Here is a 16,120-nt window from a genome sequence, read left to right on the forward strand (position 1 = left end):
TCTTTCACATAATAGTTTTGGGCAGTTGAGAATTCAAGGTGCTCTGATTTTGAATATAGTGTAAGAATTACTTTTTCAACTGTGGTATTCAATCTCTTTTAGAGACTTGATGGATCAATAAAAGGGGAATTGAGGAAACAAGCACTGGACCATTTTAATGCAGAAGGATCAGAGGTATGGTATTTTTTCCCTAAGGAATCTGTTTTATTTTTTCCGAAGAAATACAAAAAACATTGCACAAATGAAGAAGGCTGAGAAAAGTGAGGAATATATCAGTAAGGTTGAAAATGCATTGTTATTGCCTAGTCTATAAGGTTTACATCTGCTCTTTTTTTTTCTCTGAGAAGAGGTTAAGTAGAAAACACATAACTTAGGAAAATGGTATTTAATAAGTTGTGTAGCTATAATTTTTTTTTCTCTAATGCTCTTTATCAAAGTAATTTTAATTAATATATAAATGTGCAGAAATTTAATCTCAGCCTTCTTGCTGTGTAGAACTTAATCCAACAATGTTTACAAGACCATTGAACTTAAACAAGCAGTTAGCATCAAAAACATCCTTTGGCAGTGAGCAGAACTAACTTGTGTATATCCTTGCATGAATAACCATCTTTAATTGTTTCAAATCTGGCTTCTAATATCTTCATTTATTGCCACCTACTTACTTGCCGTGGAAGAAATAGTGAAGAACTGATTTCTAGCCATTCTTTATGAGCAACCTGTGAATATATAGGTGTCTGTTACAGATTCTTTCTCTACTGAGTTGAAGGATTTGTACCTTATTTAGCATTCCTAATATGCAAGCCATTCCATACCTTTGATTGGCTTAAATCAAATTAAATTAAATTAAGCACTAACTGGCAGGTTTGGGGGAGGGGAGGTTGTTTTGGTGTTTTGTTTTGTCTTTTTTAATCAGTAATTGAAGGATAGCATTTGTCAGTTGCTGCTGAGCTTGTTTCTGTTATGATGGAGGGAGAAGGACTTGACTCCAAAACATAAACTTCAGATATTTTTTAAGTACAGAAGTTAATTCTGTTTCAAATTTCTAGCATAGACATTGTTGCCTTTTTCTGAAATTTTTGCTGTTACACTGTACATTTTCTGAGATGAAGAAGAATTTAAACTTCGTGCATTTCAAAAATGGAGGCAAACTATGCATTTGTGCAGCACAAAATTATGTTCTCAGTTTTATCTTTTATTTCTTTCCTAAAAATTCAGAACATTCCATATGGTTTTTGGCCATTACTGAGCTAAGGTCTACATGGAAATTTCTAACACATTTCCTAGGACTCATTCCTTAGTGTAATGATTTACTATTTCCTGTAACTGTACTGAAAATTGGGATTTTTTTTTTCCTTTAACCTGTTTCACTTTATCTTGAATTTCATATGTTGTTTCATTGCATGTCTCAAGATCCTTCTGCAGTCCTTCATAGTTGTCTCTGAATGAATAATTCTGTATCATCTATAGGCTTTTTCACCTCATTACTTACTCCATTTTCATATTGTTCATGAATATCTTGAACAGCATTGAACCTGGCAGAAGACTTTTGCTTCCTGTCTCTTAACCAGTTACCTGTAGATTCAAGCATCTTCCCTGCTCTGATGTGGCTGCTTAGTCTGCCAGGGCTTGGGGCAGGGGATATGGGAGAGGGACTTTGTAACATACAAGGCTTTAACAGTAGAGTTTTTGTACTTTTGGTCAGAAGACTGACAAGTCTTCTGTTTGGTTGGGATTTTTTGGTTGGAGATCATCTTCTAGGATGCTGCTTCCTTTAAACTGTTGAGAAGTCAGTAACTATGTAAGAAAGAAATTGATATCAATGTTTGCTTTATACTTAAAGGAGCTTTAACTATAGAACAGCTATGGAATTGGTAGTATATGGTTTTGTAGTCTGTGCCACGGACTGCATAAACAAGTGTCATATTGGTTCCTTTAAGAATATTACAACTATTGTATATAAAACTATCCCTTATTTTATGATTTCAGGACTTCTGCTTTTTACTGTCTACAAGAGCTGGAGGATTAGGTATCAACTTGGCATCTGCTGACACTGTAGTTATATTTGATTCTGACTGGAATCCACAGAACGATCTGCAAGCACAAGCTAGAGCGCATAGGATTGGACAGAAGAAACAGGTACGCACGTTCAGCTTTAAGTTCCAAATCTGAAGGAGGGTTCCGTACAATAGCTGTCCAGTCTCTGTCTGCACCATTCAGTCTTTATGTATTTTTAAGAATAACTAATACTTGCTGCATATGTCCAAAATGCTAGTAATGCTTATTTAACTTTCTTTTTTTTTAAATCTCCCTATATGGAGAGATACTATGGCAGCTGTGGTACATGGATGGGAGCGGGAGAAGAGTTGTGGGCTTGTCTGTCCCACATTCATTGGCATCATGTCATTCTAGAAAATAACTGCATATCCCCCTTGTTTAAATATTTCTTAATTCTGTTCAGGTTTCTTTCTTGCAGAAGAGCTACAGTAATAATTGGAAATATGACAGTTTTGCCTGTGGCAATGCTTGTGCCAAATTACTGAAGTTTAAAAAAGTCAGGTCTAAGAGTTTACTTCTCTGTTTTTTTAAAACACTTATGTAAAGGCTGTGGTAACATGATTGAATTAGTATTTCATATTTGAAACCAGTCAATAAATTCAGAAGATATGCAGTGAATACTGAAATTTCTCCTTATTGTTGTTTATTTTTTTAAAATATACCTAGGTTAATATTTATCGGCTAGTCACAAAAGGATCAGTAGAAGAAGATATTCTTGAAAGAGCCAAGAAAAAGATGGTGTTAGATCATTTAGTAATTCAGAGAATGGACACTACAGGGAAAACCGTACTACATACAGGCTCTACTCCTTCAAGGTATATTTGTATTTATTTCCATATCAATTTATCCTTAAGTATATTTGACAAGTAAATAAAAATGTAAGTTATTTTACTTGGTGTCCTGGTTTCGGCTGGGATTGAGTTAACTTTCTTTCTGGTGGCTGGAGGGGTGCTGTGTTTTGGGTTTGGTATGAGAAGAGCGTTGATGGCCCATTGATGTTTTGGTTGTTGCTGGATGGTGCTTGCACCAGGGACTTTTCAGCCTCCAGTGCTCTGCCGGGTGCATGGGAAGCTGGGGGGGAAGGGGGCGGAGCACAGCTGGGGCGGTTGACCCAGCTGGCCAATGGGGTATTCCATACCATGCGATGTCATGCTCAGTATAAAAACTAGGCGAGAGGGGTGGGGAGAGCTCTCATGTCTCACAAAGGCAGGTCAGCAGTTGGCGGGTGGTGAGCAGTTGCATTGTGCATTGCCTGCTATGTGTATTCTATTATTATTACTGTTATCGTTGTTATTACTGTCCTACTTTGTTTTTCAATTATTAAACTGTTTTCATCTCAACCCACAAGCTTTCCTACTTGTGCCCTCCCGATTCTCTCCCCCATCCTACCGGAGGGGGGCGGGCGAGCGAGCGGCTGCGTGGGGTTTAATTGCTGGCTGGGGTTAAACCACCATAAACGATAACCATTTGGTTAATGAAAGGCAAAATAAGGTTAAATAAGTAAAGATGCAAAGTGTATTGTCTTTGTAGATTTTTATGTGCATATTAAATATATATATTAAAAATATATATAGTTTTTATTTGACAGTAAAAAGAAAGCTTAAGTGACTCATGATTGTAGAGAACTTTTTCAAGTTACTAAATGTTTTTCCTGAAACATCCTTGACTTCAGCTCAACACCTTTTAATAAGGAGGAGTTATCAGCGATTTTGAAGTTTGGGGCTGAGGAACTTTTTAAAGAACCAGAAGGGGAAGAACAGGAGCCCCAGGTAAGTAGTGTTTCTGGCATAGGTAGATAAAACAACTGAATATATGTATGAATTATTTCATTGTAAAGAGAAACGTCTTCTTTTTCAGGAAATGGATATAGATGAAATCTTGAAGAGGGCTGAAACTCGGGAAAATGAGCCCGGCCCATTAACTGTGGGAGATGAGTTGCTTTCACAGTTCAAGGTATTGCTCTGTTCCCTCCCTCCTGCCGTAATTATACTTTCCTTTATAAACGGTACTATTTTTCTTTTGTGTACCTATCCATCTCTTCATTTTTATGAAATAGATCCCTCAGTAAGTCAACTCTATATCTCTGATAAAATGTCTTTTCACCTATACGGGATACTTACCATCAGTATAATCATTTAAAAAGACGTGATGTATTTTGCTAATAAAATAAGAGATATTTATGAATGTGTTAATGATTAGAATTCTGGGTAGTTTTGTGTTTTATTTACTGCCTTTGTTGATAAACAGCTGTGGTATTGTTGAACGCAAAATACAAAGTTTGCATTTCTTAGTCGATGACTTCTAGAAATAGCTTTTACTCCTCAAGTAAACTTGAATGTCGCGTAATTTAAGCGTTATCAGTTAAAAATACTATCATTTGGGGGCCAAAAAATGCAGAGCATGATATATTTGTTTAGATAAATATATTATTAAATAGCTCTCCTGCTGATCATTCATTTGCAACATATATTGATTTCTACAGTGTATTAATGTTTGGGTAATTTTATATTATTATAGTTTCACATTAACTCAGGCATTCAAATATCGTTAGCCCTATTTTAAGGAAGTTAAACAACAATCATACAGCTATCGGGGAAGTGTTTCATTATGCATCTGTATTAGTCAACTTCTAAAAGAAGAAAAAGATTCTTATCTTTTCTCATCTTAGCCCATGTTGCATGGAGTCTGTGTCTGTTTCATAAATGAGACAGTGTTTCATGAAGAGATCTTGTATGTATGAATTTTATATATATTACAAAACAATAGCATATGTATAAATACATAAAATATATAAATGTATAAAATATGCCATCTAGAACTTCATTTTCCTAAAGTATTAGTTGCTTAATCTTTTTCAAATAAAGTAATGTATTTATTTGATGAAAATACGTATATTCTGACATACAAGGTGGCCAACTTTTCCAATATGGATGAAGATGATATTGAGTTGGAACCAGAAAGAAATTCAAGAAATTGGGAAGAAATCATTCCGGAAGTCCAGCGGCGAAGAATAGAAGAGGAGGAAAGACAAAAAGAACTTGAAGAAATATACATGCTCCCAAGGATGAGAAACTGTGCAAAACAGGTGTCTTTTCGTTCTGACTGACTTGTACTTTTATGTTGCTGTTGGTTTTGTTTGTTTATTGGGGGTTGTTGTTGAGTTTTGGGTTGGGGTTTTTTTTTTTCCCCTTTTCTGAACACATGTTTTTGACAGGCTAGGTAAAACCTTACTTATGTTTGTTAATTACGTAGCTTTGAACTACTTATTCTGAAATTCCAGATCAGCTTTAATGGAAGTGAAGGGAGGCGCAGTAGGAGCAGAAGATACTCTGGATCTGATAGTGACTCCATCTCAGAAAGAAAACGGCCAAAAAAACGTGGAAGACCACGAACTATTCCTCGAGAAAATATTAAAGGATTTAGTGATGCAGAGATCAGGCGGTAAGATATGGGGGGACGTGCATGTTTAAATGGACAAGACAAATTTTTTTTTATTATTATTATTATTACAGAGCGTGAAAGTACAGAAGGCAGTTTATTTTTCCTGAATTTATTTGCAATGTTTTTATTCTAGGCATTTAATGTTTTACCTTGTGTACTTTGTGGTGCTGACATAGTGAACTGTTATGGCAAGAATTTGAACCCATTTTAATGAGGGATAAAATTAGGTTTGAAAAATATTCTTGATTGTCTTAAATTTGTTGATTCCTGCAACTGATGAAGACGGTAGTTTCAAAAACCAGTTGTTACAATGGGTGAGCTTTTGTTTTAACGTACAAGCAATTTAATCTGCTTCTCATCATTTTATCAAAAAACTGCAGTGCTGGAAGAATATGTAAATCTTTTTGGTGACAACTACAGAAACTTGAGGGGATTTTGTTTTCTTTTTAAACTTCTTGACACTGTGATTGAATTAATATCATGCTTTTTTAAACTAAAAAAATATAAAATCCTATTTGAATCTTGTACAGCAGGTCCCTTCAATATTTGGTGCTAAAGTATTTTTTGGTAGAAGGAGGAGCAATTGTTTTGGTTTACGTCTCTGGGTTTGTGAAATGCTACTTTGCTTCTGAAATTTAAGTATGCATGTTTCTCTAAAATGCTTTAAAGCTTTCAAATTATTTTTGGTTAGAGAAATAACTTTAAAGATCCTTTTTGCCTTTCCATTTCATCTAAACAAACAGCGAATTCGTACTGTTTTCAAGGCTATTCTTGTGCTTGCACTAGCAATTTGAGGCCTTGATTGTTGAGGAAATTTTCTTTCTTTTTTTTAAATTATTTTTATTTTTTTTATTTTTATTTCATTCCTTTCTATCCTGGGTATCTCCAGTTTCTTTCTGTCACTTACACGTTCCTACAGAGACTATCTTTCATGTCATATTTTCCAAAATCGTCAGATCACCTGTTGCAGATTGTTCCTTTTACTACATAAGGCATAGCATAATGTCTGAAATCTCTCTTTCCTGTAAATCCACATCACATTTTTATGATTAGACACATCCAGCTGCTGAATCTTCTGTCTTGTGAAATTAATAAACCATTTCTGAAATAAATTGTACCTTCTATTGTTTTATTTACATCAGTTCTTAAACCAATAAAACTCTGACTATGTTTAGGTTATCTGGATATACTAAACTGACCTACTCTCCCTACTTCCCCTCCCCCCCCCATTGTCCATATAGCATTATACTAAGATTAATAATTGTATTAATACAATTTTAAAACCAATGTAGTTAGTTAAGCATACCTTTAAATGGCAAAATTATTTTCTGTTACTAGGTTTATCAAGAGTTACAAGAAATTTGGCGGCCCTCTTGAAAGGTAAACTTGTTTGATTATTATTTGTGTAGCAACTTGAAACCTTGTTTTCATAAAATTTACCAAGAAACCTTAAGTTGAAGAGAAAATACAGTGTCTAGTCTTTTGCTTTGTCTATAACATGACTTTAGCTTAATATCTTCCCTTTCCTCATGTATGGTATGTATGCAAACAGCCACACAACAAACCTTTCAATTTGCAGGACTACTTAATCTTTCTTTATACTTTACCTGCTGTCTTGTTTAATCTTCATTGGTGATAATCATTCAGTTGTCTTGTTTGATAGTTTGTTGAAAGCTTATCAATTTATCCACTGTGACTGTCAAAGTTAGTTTTGCATTTTCCTTATTGTTAGTTCTTATTTTTAAGCTTTCTTTGTTATTCCATATTTTAAGAAAAACTCCCATCCTTATTTACTTTAAAAATATTTATAGTCCATATGAACATATTATATATAATGATTCCTTTTCTTTTTTTAAAGAGACTTACAGTAATTTAACTCAAAACTGTAGGTTACGGTCCTTTACAGTTCTTGTTGTATTGTCCTCTGATGTCAGAATCACTTTTTTTTTTCTTGGATCAAAATTGTACACAGCATAGCAAGTGCAAGTGACTGGTAACTTGCATGATCATTTCTCTAGTTTCAAAGTCTGAAGGACTCATTCACAGTTACTAAAGTTTCAGAGCTATAAAAATGTGTATTTGTTTTATTACAGGTTAGATGCTGTAGCTAGAGATGCTGAGCTAGTTGATAAATCAGAGACAGATCTTAGACGTTTGGGAGAGCTTGTACATAATGGATGCATTAAAGCTTTAAAGGACAATTCATCTGGACAAGAAAGAGCAGGTACAATGTGTTCAGGGGGCTTTGCAGGGCAATAAAAAATGTCAAGAAGTCTGAATTGTTCTTGCACTCTGATCATTACAGAAAACAGTTTTGTTAGGGGAAAATATAAACAAAAATGTTGGCATTCTGGGTGATTTTAAAAAAGGGTTATAGTAAGATGACTTCTTTTTTTTCCTCTTTCTGTGTGTCAATTGTCATTGGAGAATGCAGTATGGTTTTGCTTTACTGTGAAATTTAGAAGTAATTTGTTATCTGGAAGACCTTTTGATTCTGGAGCTTAGTTCAAGCATTTGGTTAAGAAAAAGTCATTTGGCATAATTGAAAGTTTGCTGCTATAGCATCAATCTTACTTGTTTTCTTTACATTTTTCTGTATGATATTTGTAAAGATAAATATTTTAATACCTTTGTCATTTATTTCAAGGAGGAAGGCTTGGGAAAGTTAAAGGCCCGACATTCCGAATCTCAGGAGTGCAGGTGAATGCAAAGCTAGTCATCTCTCATGAAGAAGAGTTGGCACCATTACACAAATCCATTCCTTCAGATCCAGAAGAAAGAAAAAGGTATTTTTTTTTCTTAAGGGAAGTAGTAATGTAGAAAATTTTTCCAGTTTTATTAGCTTTTTTCAGACAACTTTGATTCAAAGCACACTGTGACAGCATTGTCCCTCTATTCCCTGTAACGACTGGCAGCAGTAACCTGCTCCACATCTGTTCTTTCTTCCCTTCCCATGGAAGCAAGTACCAGCTTTGGCTTCTCAATTATATTCACTGGGGACTGTGTTCAGTTACTAATAATAACCAGGACTAGAATTCAGGCTTGCTGAGGAGCTGCTGTATGTATCATCTGTGCTTGAGGGTAAAGTAGTATCTGTCAAAGTAGCAGTAGTTGTTTCTACCCTCTGAACTTTTTTCGTTGACACCTTGTGTATCACAATCCCTAAACTATCCATTTAGTTAGCAGTTACACTTGCATAATGATTTATGATTTTATTCATGGTTAGCCATCTCTGTGACGCAACTCATGGCCACAGACAGATGTCTGTTGTTCTTCATATTTTAGTCTTGATCAGCTTTAAAACACATTTCAGTGCTGATTTCAATAAATATTGTATAGAATGTTAAGAAAATATAATATTTGAATTAATTTCCTAACTATACCAGCATCTTAGCAGAGAAAATAAATCTAGTTACATCACTTCTAGTATGTTCCCTTCCACCTTGCCAAGCTTCAGAAGTAAAAATCCCTTATTTGTCTTTCTAATTTCTTTCTGCTAGATATGTCATCCCATGCCACACCAAGGCTGCTCATTTTGATATAGATTGGGGTAAGGAGGATGATTCCAATCTGTTAATAGGCATCTATGAATACGGTTATGGCAGCTGGGAAATGATAAAAATGGATCCTGATCTTAGTTTGACACAGAAGGTATGTCATCTACAACATTTCATGAAGGACTCTTTTTGTTTAGGTAATAATGCTACTAAGAACAGTTACTAAAAGAGCTTATTTTACGATAACTGAAATTGCTGCGACATTATACGTCAGTTGTACGTATTAGTATCCTTCATGTAGTATATTTCTGGATTTTAAGGTCTTGTGTATTTCGTTGAAGTATGCCTTCTTGCAGACAATTATGTTGCCATATTTCCATGTAGTTGGACCTCTGTCATTTGAATTTTTCTTTTCAGTCTTTTTCTTCTCTATTTTAGATGTTCTAGTTTTGTCCATTTAATGTTCTTGAACTTTTGGAAAGGTTTTTCTAGAGATTTGATTTGGTTTCCACATCCATACTTAATCCCCAGGTTTTTCACTTGAAGCTGTCTTTCACGCACAACATGAGAATAGCTGTACTAGAATTAGTGCAATAGCTCCTTAGCAACAGTGAGCAACAGCTATTGAGGGAAAGACTGGGATGAAGTAAACTTTGTGACAGTGCCAACAAGCAACAAGTGTCAACTTTGTGACAGTGCCAACAAGTTTTGGGATTTGAGAAGACAGGGTTGTGTCCAAATTCATTTAATAATGATTCATTTAATAATCATTCATTTAATAATGATTCCTACTCCTGCCTTCCATTAATTTGCCTGTTTTTTGAAACCACCCATTTATATTTTTGGCATCTGCAATATCCTGCAGTGAGTTCTGCATTTAGAAGATGAATGAGGCAGAGCCAGGAGTTCTGTGGATGACTGGTACAGAAGCTTAGAATTTCTTAGATAAACTATTAGAATGAAAACAGAAATCTGAGGCTGGTTTCTTAAGTTTGTTTTAAACTGTGACGCAGTTTCCAGGACTCTGCATTGGCTGCGTGATTGGAGAGAAATTAAAACATTTGAGAGATTTTCCATTGCTTCAAGCATGCTGGCATATTTGCTGGGTATAGTTGAAGTGGATTGTTTTCCACCTTCTTTACACAACTTTTTCTGTTCTGTGTGCTCCAGGCTAGCATGTTCCAAGCTTGATAGTATGTACTCATAGCTGTGATACTACCATTGTTCTCCTCAGATTTTGCCTGATGATCCAGATAAGAAACCTCAGGCAAAGCAATTACAGACCCGTGCAGACTACCTCATTAAATTACTGAATAAAGACCTTGCAAGGAAGGAAGCACAAAGACTTGCTGGTGCAGTAAGTAAAGTTTGGCATTCATTAGTGAGATAAAACAATGCGTTTATGGGCGTGTCAGCTGATCTTTTGCCTTTTTAGTTCTGCTCTTTTTCTTTGTGTAGTATTACTCTGTATTGCTAATCATATTACATGAGACTAACTCAAGAAATTAATAGCAAGTTTCATATTGTATTATTCTCTTACTATTTGTATGTATTCTCTACTGTTGTACTATGCCCTGTCTCCAGTCCTGAGAAAAGTGGTGGTCATTAGTGGCAACAAATAGAATAAAATGAACCCTCTATTTGATGTTTTTTAAAAAAAAAAAAAAACAGACAAAACGAAAAACAACTTTTTTTGCAACTGTGGTGTAAAGATGCTTGTCAGTTGACATATTAAAGAGCCAAATTTGCATTCAGGGCAATTCAAAGAGGAGGAAAACAAGAACTAAGAAGAATAAGATGATAAAGGCTGCAAAAATAAAAGAAGAAATAAAAAGTGATTCTTCACCACAACCCTCGGAAAAATCTGATGAAGATGATGATGAGGATAACAAGGTAAAGATCTTTCATATGGTGAAGATGGCTATTCAGTTCTTCCTATTAGAATCGATTTCTATTTTATCTTCTGCTTGACTTAATAAAATTGAAGCACCTGAATGTCATCCTTTTCCTGTGGCCACTACAGTTGATGTTGCCTCAGTACAAGCACATAGAGGACTGTATCCATTTTAATTTAATGATAAGCTGAGGAATTATGAGTAGTTTTCCAAATTACATTATAAAAAATGTTGTGGTCTAATTACAAGTGGCACTGCTCAGTTTCAGCATTCTTTAAAGACTTCAGCATTTATCTGCTAGAAATGCAAACCTAATATTATATATTAAAATGATAAAACTAATGTTTCTGGCTAATATGTTATTACTACTGATACTGATTCTTCAGGTAAAGGTTTTTTATTCAGGCTCAGGAAAAAACCATCAACCTCAATTAGAATGAGCAGCATGAATAAATGGTGTTGCAAGACTTGCATCTGAAAGCTCCTGTATATGGCATGGTTTTCATTATCTAAAAAGACTATTTAATTGACTAACCTTGTTGTGTTCTATTACTTCTGATGTGTTCCTTTAGGCCTCTGCTTTTGTTGGGTCTTTTCGTTTCTGACGTTTATCACACAGCAGAAACTAGAGATAAAAATTTAGGTAAAGTTTAGGGTCATGTCACACCTAATTTTATGACTTTGAAAGTAGCTGAAATAAATCAGTGCAAATCTATATGTATCATTAAAATACTTACTACTTGGTTTAAAATAAACTAAATTGAAGTGTCTTACATAGCCTTTTTAAACTATTACAACCCATTGTAATTGTCATCTCACCCTAGGGGAAAAATACTTATGCAAATACATGGTTAAACTGAGTCAGCCTTAGAAGAACCATGATACAGCTATAAAAAATAGTCCTTTTTAAGTAAAGCATTCCTGTATGTATTTAAATTGAAGACTAAAATATAAAGCCAGAAAAAAATAAAAAACTTTGAATGTAGACAGGCTTTGTTTATAAATGCAATAATTTGTCTGGAATGTAAGTCTAAGAAATGTAACTATTGTACAGTTCCCAGTAAATTAACATGGGCAACTGATTCCTAAAACTAAGCAAATTAAGTGTTCAGACTACTTAAAAAATGAGTGTTAGATTTCATCTCCACTCAAAACAGAAGACACTGCCAGTTAGTTGATTGACTTGTTATGTTTTGGGAAGGTGCCTGGAATGCTGTCCCTTTTTGTATATTTAATGACAGATATTCATCACTTCAGTACTTTTTGACACAGACTAACAATTGACTTCTGAAAACTGGACTATATACAAAAATGGGCTTTAACCCCCTAAATGGTTGGCTTTAGCTACTTAGCTGCCATACTGTGTGCAATGTTTAAAAATTATCTGTTTAACTCCTAGAACATCCAGGAAACTCTTGAAGTCATTGAATTTTGCTGGGAAGTTTCCATGATACCTAAATACTCAAGTCCTGGTTGGGCTCATTACTTGATACCTTATCTAACTTGTTTGGATTCATGTATTAGGCATTCTTTCATCTGTTTTTCTGCAATGAATTCTATATATGCCTTTCCACAGTGTACCTCAAATTAAATCAAAGATGATAATGATTTTTGCACCTGTACATAATACTTTTATTACTTATTATAGTATTTTTCTATGTCTGAAAGGATTTGAGTTTCCATCTCAAACCTTGTAAGTGAGTATTATAAAGACCAGTGGAGTGGTGTTTTGTTCACCCTCAAATAATTAAATGGGCCCCTATCAGACAATCTGTAACTAAGACTTTTTTTTAAACCTAGTAGAAAGAACACCTCTGGAAAAGAGAATGTCGGGATTTTGTTACCTTCTCCTGTGAATGTTTAATATGGGATTGGTAAAAAGTTACTGGGACAAAGCTAACTAGAACAGAGGTCTTGTAACATCGTCATCACCAATCAGCTCAGTTTTGTGAGACCTGCTTCCTTATCGTTTTTAGCTCTTCAGAGCTAAACTGCCTTTTAGAGGGATAGAATTCCAAATTAATTCTAGGTTAAATAGACATAATTTCTCACCCCCACTACCACTGCCAAATCAGTACTTGTCACATCAAGGAAGTGAGTGAGTAGTTCTCATCTTTACAGCTCCATTCAGTTCTATTTGATAGGTGTTAAATCTATGTCCAAAAGAAAGAAATGCACAGATAAAAAGCATGTTTTAATCTGATGGTTACAAAACTTTTATAGATAGGAACTCAGTTTGAAGTGACATATATGCTTGCGTATTGCAGGATGAGATTGTTTCACTGAAACATCCACATAAAAAAATTAAAGCAGAAAAAGAAAATGAAGAAAAGCCTGAGCCAGATATTGGTATAAAGAAGGAAGCTGAAGAAAAAAGAGAGACAAAAGAAAAGGAAAATAAGAGGGATTTGAAAAGGGAGAAAAAAGAAAAAGAGGATAAGAAAGAATTAAAAGAAAAAGATATTAAAGAAAAGAGAGAAAACAAAGTAAAAGAATCCACACAGAAAGAAAAAGAAGTAAAGGAAGAGAAGGTAACTAGGTTTACTTATCTTACATAGCACTAGAAAAGGCTACTAGGTTTTCGTGAATGATTTTGAAGTGAAAAGGATTTTGGATCTGATCAGTTGTCATTTCATTGAAGTCTTTTACATCACTTGCAGTTTTATTTTTACTACCTGAAACTATGAGGACAGGCATATGAAATGGGAAGTTACATCTTCAATGATACGTATCTTAGTTTGACTGAGAGTACAAGTGTGTGCAAGAAATTCTTTTACTCCTTTTCCATTCCATCCCACAGAGAATGTAAAATGTACTGTCATTGAATGTCAGCATAGTTTTTATTCTTACTATTGAAGAGAATACAGTAGTTACAGGGATTGTCATGTATTATAGGATAATTCCAGAGCCAAAATAAAGTTTACTTAAATATTTTTATATCTTGTTCTTAGGTGAATGATATCAAATCTGAAAGTAAAGAAAAAACTAAAAAAATTCCATTGATGGATACTCCAGTTCATATTACTGCAACTAGTGAACCAGTTCCTATATCAGAAGAAGCTGAAGAACTGGATCAGAAAACTTTTAGTGTGGTAAGTCCCTTTTTGATAAGGTAGTGTTTATACTTGATGTAGTCTAAATGAGGTTCTTGATTCTGTTATTGGGCACAGTAACACAGGTGATCTTTTGCTAGTAAAGTCTCAGATCAATAAATGTTGACACTGTACTAAAGTAATTTTTGTCTTCATTCGAGCAGTTTTATTTTGTTGTTTACTGCATTTATGCAGGATAGTAGGAAAACTTATCCGGTGGTCTGTCTGCTGAATAGATTTAGAATATAGACTGTAAAGATATATCCTTAAGAATAACTTGTGTATCCTGCTTCTTCAAGAGCAGATGTGAATGAACTTCAATGCTATTGCTGGAGTCTCTTGCTTTGCCTTATCATATATGCCTTTCTTCTTTGTAAGATAACAAGAGAAATTAAGTTTCAGCACTTCCCTCGTGAAGTATTGCAGACTTAAATTAGTAGACGCAGGAGGGAACAAATGCTAAAGCCCTTAAAAATACCTTGCTGGAGTAATCTCTCTGACACCAAAAGCATTTCATTTAATCACTACTTCTGAATAAGAACAGAATCAATATTAGAGGGGAAAAAAGTATGTACGCACAATTTATGTAAACTTTTATAGGTCGGCTGGGGCCTTTGGAAACATATTGATGAGGTACTTTGAGCAAGTACTCTCCTGTGGGTGTTTCATCATTCAGATTTCAAGACTTGTTTGTTTCTGCCAGCCAGGTGTATTTGGGCTATTGTCTATGTGGCTGTGACACGCAAGTAAGATTCTCTTGAGTATGGCAGTGACTGGTCTATGTATGGTTTTATTCTAAACATTCAAGTAACTCACCTGTGATTACCAGGATGAGCCTCGAGTGATTCAGGTGGATATGTTTGTGTGGTTAAGTGACAGAAAATCATGTGATTTTCCTATACAGTTATATTTTTCTGATCACTTCTATACTTAAGCAGTGCACTCTGTAAGCTGTCTTTTAAAGGCTGCTTTAAGCTGTGGCTAGTGCAGTACGTAATGTAGCTGCAATGGAACAGCTTCCCTGAGTTTTCAAGTTGTGCCTAGAAGCTTTACATGGTAATAGTGATATTTCATTTCATTCCGTTCCAAACATTTGTTTGGTTTTTCAAAATGTTTGAGGTTTGGGTTGTTTTTTTTTTTTTTGATCTACAGACTTCCTTTTGTTCTTACTGGGAGTAATTCTACATTGGGTCTGTATATAGAACAACATTTTTGTTTTTGTCCAGGCTTTTTGTTCTGGAATGTATATTTGTCATTATGCCATGGTCAGATGCAATCTAATTAGCATATTTAACTACACTTTCAAATGGAAATTACTACTGTGGGTTGTTTAGGCTTAACTAATTTGGCTCTTTGTGACAAGGAGAATATGCATTTCATCTGTTTACCATGCCATTGTAGTTGGATGTAGTTGGTATTCCTAAGCAAGTGCCTGTAATTTAAATCATTCTAACTGGTTTTATCTGGACTTGTTATTAAAACATTTGATTCAAAGTGTGAAAATTCAAGAACGCATGTATGACATATATCTGTGTGGCTATCACTGTTGTTACTAATCTAGGCATACCCAAACTAGCTTTACTTTAGGTAGCGCAAGTTCTGCTAGTATTTGCATAGGTCTGAGGTTTAAAAAGTGCTCAGAGAAGCAGTGTTGATCCTCTGCTGAATGCACCTTTAACTGTTGCAGAAAGTACCTGTTTGAAATGTACTGAACACTCTCATATTTCATTTTGACATTGAGTTTGTATAGCTTTCAAGGTGCTAAAAAGTATGTCTTGTCCTCTGTGCTTGTGTTGAAAGTTATAACTGTGATTGTAAAACCCAGTTTTGATGAGTCCTTTTCCTGAGAAAATCCCTTATATTAAATTAGTTCTTTCTTAAATCCTTGATATCTGTGTTTTATACAATCTAATGCTTTCATAGAGGAGTAAATTGCCAACAGGGTTTAAAATACAACTTTTTCCAAAGGAAACCTGTAAAACATTTTTAAGAGCTATGAGCAAGTCTTGTGTTTCATTTAGCTTATAACAGTACTGTCTCTGCTGTGTGTATACATATCTATCACAGTAAAGGGTGGGTCATGTTTTAGAATTCTTTTTTTTCCTTTGAATTAATACATTCCTTTTTTCCATTTTAC

General features: G+C 34.6%; 1 protein-coding gene across 8 annotated transcripts in view; it reads left to right on the top strand.

The window, feature by feature from the left end:
• Positions 1 to 16,120, top strand: part of CHD1 (chromodomain helicase DNA binding protein 1) — a 56,803-nt gene that overhangs the window by 36,258 nt on the left and 4,425 nt on the right. For 3 of the 8 annotated variants that reach the window (XM_075136397.1, XM_075136400.1, XM_075136401.1), the window contains 16 exons: positions 103 to 174; positions 1,990 to 2,139; positions 2,725 to 2,873; positions 3,731 to 3,827; positions 3,916 to 4,011; positions 4,967 to 5,143; positions 5,339 to 5,499; positions 6,838 to 6,879; positions 7,593 to 7,723; positions 8,147 to 8,285; positions 9,000 to 9,150; positions 10,010 to 10,102; positions 10,231 to 10,353; positions 10,752 to 10,889; positions 13,159 to 13,422; positions 13,843 to 13,983. In XM_075136397.1, coding sequence (XP_074992498.1) covers positions 103 to 174; positions 1,990 to 2,139; positions 2,725 to 2,873; positions 3,731 to 3,827; positions 3,916 to 4,011; positions 4,967 to 5,143; positions 5,339 to 5,499; positions 6,838 to 6,879; positions 7,593 to 7,723; positions 8,147 to 8,285; positions 9,000 to 9,150; positions 10,010 to 10,102; positions 10,231 to 10,353; positions 10,752 to 10,889; positions 13,159 to 13,422; positions 13,843 to 13,983 — 2,124 coding nt within the window. The remainder of the gene's footprint in view (positions 1 to 102; positions 175 to 1,989; positions 2,140 to 2,724; positions 2,874 to 3,730; positions 3,828 to 3,915; positions 4,012 to 4,966; positions 5,144 to 5,338; positions 5,500 to 6,837; positions 6,880 to 7,592; positions 7,724 to 8,146; positions 8,286 to 8,999; positions 9,151 to 10,009; positions 10,103 to 10,230; positions 10,354 to 10,751; positions 10,890 to 13,158; positions 13,423 to 13,842; positions 13,984 to 16,120) is intronic. The other 5 variants (XM_075136398.1, XM_075136402.1, XM_075136404.1 and 2 more) reach the window with 3 other exon arrangements.

Source organism: Calonectris borealis, chromosome Z, assembly GCF_964195595.1.
Source record: "Calonectris borealis chromosome Z, bCalBor7.hap1.2, whole genome shotgun sequence".
Classification (NCBI taxonomy): Eukaryota; Metazoa; Chordata; class Aves; order Procellariiformes; family Procellariidae; genus Calonectris; species Calonectris borealis.